Source organism: Thrips palmi, unplaced genomic scaffold (genome assembly GCF_012932325.1).
Source record: "Thrips palmi isolate BJ-2018 unplaced genomic scaffold, TpBJ-2018v1 HiC_scaffold_12, whole genome shotgun sequence".
Taxonomy (NCBI): domain Eukaryota; kingdom Metazoa; phylum Arthropoda; class Insecta; order Thysanoptera; family Thripidae; genus Thrips; species Thrips palmi.
The window spans coordinates 5,378,894-5,384,606 of NW_023144623.1; the positions used below are offsets into that span (position 1 = coordinate 5,378,894).

Genomic DNA, 5,713 nt, shown 5'->3' on the forward strand with positions numbered 1-5,713 from the left:
CGTAAAGGCGACTTTATGGTCCTGATAAAGTGACTCCGTACTGTCCACACGCGCCCGCCGCTCTCTCTCTCTCTCTCTCTCTCTCTCTCTCTCTCTCTCTCTCTCTCATGGAGTAGCGACTGAGCAGATGAGGAAGCTATCAAAGTGTTTCTGAAGGTGATTCATGAAAAAAACATTCAAAACTGAGCGCTGGACTTGCAGTGGACGCTTCTGAAGGCCTGACATTGGTAGCAGTCGTGTGCCATTTGTGGTCACCTTGAAATCGGCACTTATCAAAACTGGACTCGAGGGGGAAAAGTGAGGTTAGAGGGGCCCCAGTGGAGCGGACCGTGCCGTACTACCAACCCTGCCAACAAGAAGACCCCAGTGGAGTGATCCTTCCGGCGCTGCCAACTTTACCATCATGCCACCAAAGCAGCACCAGCAGACGAAAAAACTGGCGGTGACAGAAATGAGTGTTGACGATCTCCAATTAATGATAACACAGGCAGTAGGCGCCGCCATGAAACCTCTCCAAGATAGTGTGAATACCTTGCAACTAGAAATAACCAGCCTGAGGGAGACAGTTGAGAAACTGTCGGAGGAGCTTGCGGACAAAGATCAACAAATTCAACAGTTGGAGACAGCAGTGAAAGTTGGGTTAGACGAGAGGGAGCAGTACAGCAGACGAAATAATGTGAGAATTTTTGGTGTCAAGGAGCAGAGTAATGAGGACACAAACAACTTGGTGATTGATCTGGCTAAGAAAATGGGAGTCCACCTGGAACATTATCACATTGACCGATCTCATCGCATCGGTAAAGCTGGAGAAAGGCCGAGACCTATCATTGTGAAATTTGTCAGCTATGCAGAACGTTCGTCCCTGTTCTCTGCGAAGAAGAGATTGAAAGGAACTGGAGTCACAATACGTGAAGATTTAACTAAAATGAGAATGGACCTACTGAAAACTGCTGTGTCACATTATTCAAACAATGCAGTGTGGACCATCGATGGAGTGATCCTGGTCAAGGTGAACAAGGACAGACCCTTCCGGGTCAGGAGTGACGGGGACCTCAACAAACTTATGAAGAACCACCCACCCAGTGAGCTACAACATTGATCTCTTATACACTTTTGTTTCATCTACTTTTCTCTCTCTGTTTACTTATGCTCTTTTCCCTTTTTAATATGTTGTGTTGTGTTTTACTTTTAGTTCTATTTTTTTATATTTCACTTTCATTGCTGTTCATCTATTTTTCTCTCTCCGTTTACTTATGTTCATTTTCTTTTTAATATGTTGTGTTGTGTTTTACTTTTAGTTCTATTTTTTATATTTCATTTTATTTTTATCTCCTACTAAGTACAAATGTTTTCTCTTACCTAGCTAGTAATAATATGCTGTTTTTTTTTTATGTTTTGTATCTTTTTTTTATACTTAATGTGACTTTTTGCTCTCATTACTTTTAAATGTTTTCTTTTATTTAGCATGTAAGAATTGGCTGACTGATAGCTTCCCAACGTGCCATGCCTAATCTATGAGTGTGGGAAATGTCTTGATGTTGAGAGATTATGTTAAGAAAATCACTGCGGAACAACCAACTAAATTTAAAATTGTACATATAAATGCTCAATCGTTAAGAGATATTTCACATCAATCTGAATTTATTGATACCTTTTCTGACTGTGGCATTGATGTCATAGTGGTGTCTGAGACGTGGTTTAGAAATAATGAAAATGTACTTCAGCTTCCAGGTTACAAAATTTTGGAGCCAATCGAATAGGAAGAAATGGAGGTGGAGTGGCTGTCTATGAAAAAACGTTATACTCTGTGAAAGTACTGTCTGTTTCAGAAGGAGATTACGAGAAGCCAGATTTTATTCTGCTTGACATTCTGGTGGGTACAAATAAAATTCTGCTGGCAGCTATGTACAGGAAGCCAAAGGGTGGTCACGTGAGTACTTTTATCGAGGAATTCTATAAATTCTCACCAGGATTCAAATACTCTTTTCTTTGTGGGGACCTCAATGCAGGTTTTGGCAGGGGAGGGGATGATGCTTTGTAGTGCCTGAATTACTTAGTCTTTGTAACTTATATTGTGTTCCTCATCAGGCAACCTACCATGTTAATAATTGTGACTCTATTTTAGACGTTATTTGCAGTAACTGTCCTGACAAACTAGTCACGTGGGACAAACCTCTGCTTCTGGTTTTTCTTCCCATGATATGATTAGTGCTGTTTTTGATCTGTCCACCCCACGTAATGTTAAGCAAGAGCTAACTTTTAGAAACTTTAGTAGGGTAAACGTGGAGGAACTGTTAAGTGATGTAGAGAACTCAGACTGGAGTCAAGTTTATACGGAGAGTAATATAGACGACAAAGTGGATAAATTTAATTGTATCTTCAACAAACTCATGGATGATCATGCACCTGTAAGTACTAAGACCATAAAGAAAAATTCTGCTCCATGGATGGATAACACAATTCGAGGTCTGATTAAACAGAGAAATAAGCTCAAAAAAAATTTACAACAGAACCGACAGTCCGGATGACTTGGATAATTTTAAAAGGGCCCGAAATAGAGTGAAAAGAATGATTCGTAGTGCAAAGATGAAATACTTTTATGAGAAGTTTGAGAATGGAAGGGACTCCAAGTCGATCTGGAATACAATTAGATCTCTAAATGTAGGCAAGTCTAAAGATAAACACCCTGACCCAGTGGTGGGTGCATCTGATCTTAATAAAAATTATGCCTCCGTATCATCTGTAAGAAACGAAGAGCTTATACGTGATACTGTATTGAAATATAAGATGAGAACAGGAAAAGATAAGTCGTCTGATATTATGGATAAATTCCATTTTAGGTATGTACTACCTGAGCAAATTGTTAAAGCTGTTTACTCTATAAAGTCAAAGGCTGTTGGGGGGGATGGTATTTAGTATTGTTCATTAAAATGTGCTTACCAGCTTTGTTACCTGTACTTGATCATCTGTTCAATTTTAGCCTACAAAATGGTTTGTATCCTGATATATGGAAGAGGGCCAATATTATACCAATACCAAAGGTGAAAAATCCCAAAGAGAGTAAGGATTACAGGCCAGTCAGCATACTGTGCGTGCTGGGTAAGATTCTGGAAAAACTAGTGCACTCTCAAGTCACAGAGTTTTTTAATGATAAAAAGCTTTTTGCAGAAAACCAGTCTGGATTTAGAAAGGGTTTTAGTACTGTTACCGCACTGCTAAAAGTCACTGATGATATCAGAGAAGCCATTGACAAGAGACTTCTATCTTTATTGGTGTTGTTAGATCTAAGCAAAGCCTTTGACTGTGTCCATCATGAACTACTATGTACCAAACTGGAGTGCCTAGGTTTCTCAAAATCCGCTATAAATTGGTTCCGGTCATATCTCACCATGCGCTGTCATAGAGTTGTCGTGGCATCAGATCAAATGTCTGACTGGGCTGAGATCACCACAGGGGTACCACAGGGCAGTGTGCTGGGACCATTGCTGTTCCTTATATATTTATTTGATCTCCCTACTGTTTTAAAGCATTGTAAATACGTGATGTATGCTGATGACATACAGCTATATATTCACTTTTTTGAATGCCTTGGATGATAACTTGAACTATCTAAGAAGCGATATGGTGAATATAATAGATTATTGTGAAAAGCATAATTTATTGCTAAATGTATCAAAGACTCAATCCATTATATTAGGATCCCAAAGATTTCTAAATATTTTATCCAGGATGACTGTTACAGAGCTGATTGTCAATGACTGTGTCATTCCATATAAGAGTACTGTTAATAATCTAGGAGTGTTGTTCGATGGATCACTGAGCTGGACCGACCAATGCACTTTGTTAATACAGAAAATATTAGGAACTTTAGCACAGCTGAGGCGGTCGTTCTCTTTTATACCTCCAAATATTAGGAAAATGCTGATCATGACCCTGGTGATGCCTCATCTTGACTATGCCTCTGCACTTTTTACTGATATTACTGACTGTAATAATGCTAGACTGCAAAGAGTGCAAAATGCATGTGTGCGTTTCATAACTGGAGCCTCCAGATTTGAGCACATTACACCCTATTATGACAAGTTACAGTTTCTAAAAATCGAAAATAGAAGGGCTTTGGCTGTTGCTCTGATGGTCTTTAAAATTATTAAGTCAGAAACCCCCGCATACTTATTTGAGAAATACAAATTTATATCTACAAGTAATAGATGCTCCACTAGGTCAAGCAAGTTACAGTTACAAATACCTATTCACAGAACAGAAAAAAATCATAATTCATTTCTCCTACAGTCTAGCAAAATGTGGAACGACCTCCACCTTTATGAGCACCTGGGCAGATCTGTTAACTTTGTGAAAAATCTCGTTGAAAAGAGCTTATCCTCCTTATGACCTCATGCGACCATGTCTGTTGTGATGTGATTCTTGTTCATAATGTAACCAAATAGACAAAATATTTTTTATACAAGCTAATTACGTTGTTCCTTTAGTTTATAAGTGATTACGATCGTTTCTTTTTAAAAACCCAAAATTTGAGTACAAACTATTTTTGTATAATTAATTATGTTGTTCCATTAGTTTAAGGTGTCCTTTGCGACAAGCATATAAGTGTTTATCTCTATTTTTTCGTTTATAACTATTTTTATCATGAATTTGTAATTATTGATTTGGAGGGCGGGCTTGCATGCCAGTGGCACTCTTAAGTGCTTGTTTGTAAGTCCTTAACAATAAATCAAATCAAATCAAATCAAAATCCACATGGCCCCTGCCGCGTTGCAGTGCCGGCGTGCACCGGTGCGCGGCGCGTTGCCTACCTCGTCGACCGCAGGCGCTCGCTGGCAGCGGCGTCGCGCGCGAACGACGAGAACAAAAAAGAGGATGCGAAGCAGTGAGGGAGCGTGAAAGGGGGAGCGGGAGAGGGGAAGAAAAATCGGAGAGAGAGAGAGAGACAGAGAGAGAGACAGAGAATCTGACAGGAAATTATGCGGCTCCCTTTAACAAGCGGAATGCGTGACTGGCGCTCACGCGCTCACGTGCGCGGCCGGGGAGAGACAGGGACACAGGGAGAGTCGCGGCCGAGGTGAGCGGTGGGGCGTTCTCTCCACGCTCTCTCTCTCCGCGCGGCGCCCGGCATAGCGGACGCGCTGAGGACGCCGTCAGGACGCCGTGCCTCGCTGGCGGTGGTCCCCGCGGTCCCTGGCGACGACGACGTCAGATTTTACAGGTCATGAATTCGCTGCGTGGATGCGCCAGGGCGGTGCAGGCAGGCCCACGCGGCGCCGCCGGCGAGGCTCCAGCCAGACTCCAGCAGACTCATTCCGAGAGGTCACTTTCGTCGCTCTGTCCCTCTCGCACTCATGGGGCGCCCCGTGTGGGTGCGAGGGAGACAGAGCGAGGAAACGCCTTCCGGCATCTCCCTATAGCCGCTTCGCGCGGGCATCTCCAGCAGCCCCCAAGGCCACCGGCGTGAACCTTGGCGTCTGCGCTAATTTGTTTTTATGTTCGTCTTCCCTTTTTTTTTTTTTCCTGTCCTTGCGTGTTGGTAGAGGTGTCCGTGTGTGTGTGTGTGTGTGTGTGTGTGTGGTGTGTGGTGTGTTTTTGTGTGTGGGTTTTGTGGGGTAGGGGTTAAAGATGCGGAGATATATCCTTCTGTGACGCCCTGACCTGGTTACTCTGCAGTTTCCAGGCGCCAGATAAGAGTGAGAAGTGAGGAAGA

General features: G+C 42.3%; 1 protein-coding gene across 1 annotated transcript; it reads left to right on the forward strand.

Annotated features, from left to right (window-relative positions):
• The first annotated feature begins 403 nt into the window (after positions 1–403).
• LOC117640486 (protein unc-13 homolog C-like) lies at positions 404–1,099 on the forward strand. The gene has a single exon (XM_034377005.1). The coding sequence runs from the start codon at positions 404–406 to the stop codon at positions 1,097–1,099; it is 696 nt and encodes a 231-aa protein (XP_034232896.1).
• Positions 1,100–5,713: the final 4,614 nt, after the last annotated feature.

Bases quoted from the DNA above. Each gene is read 5' to 3' on its own strand.
- LOC117640486 (XM_034377005.1), top strand. From the start codon at position 404: ATGCCACCAAAGCAGCACCAGCAGACGAAAAAACTGGCGGTGACAGAA.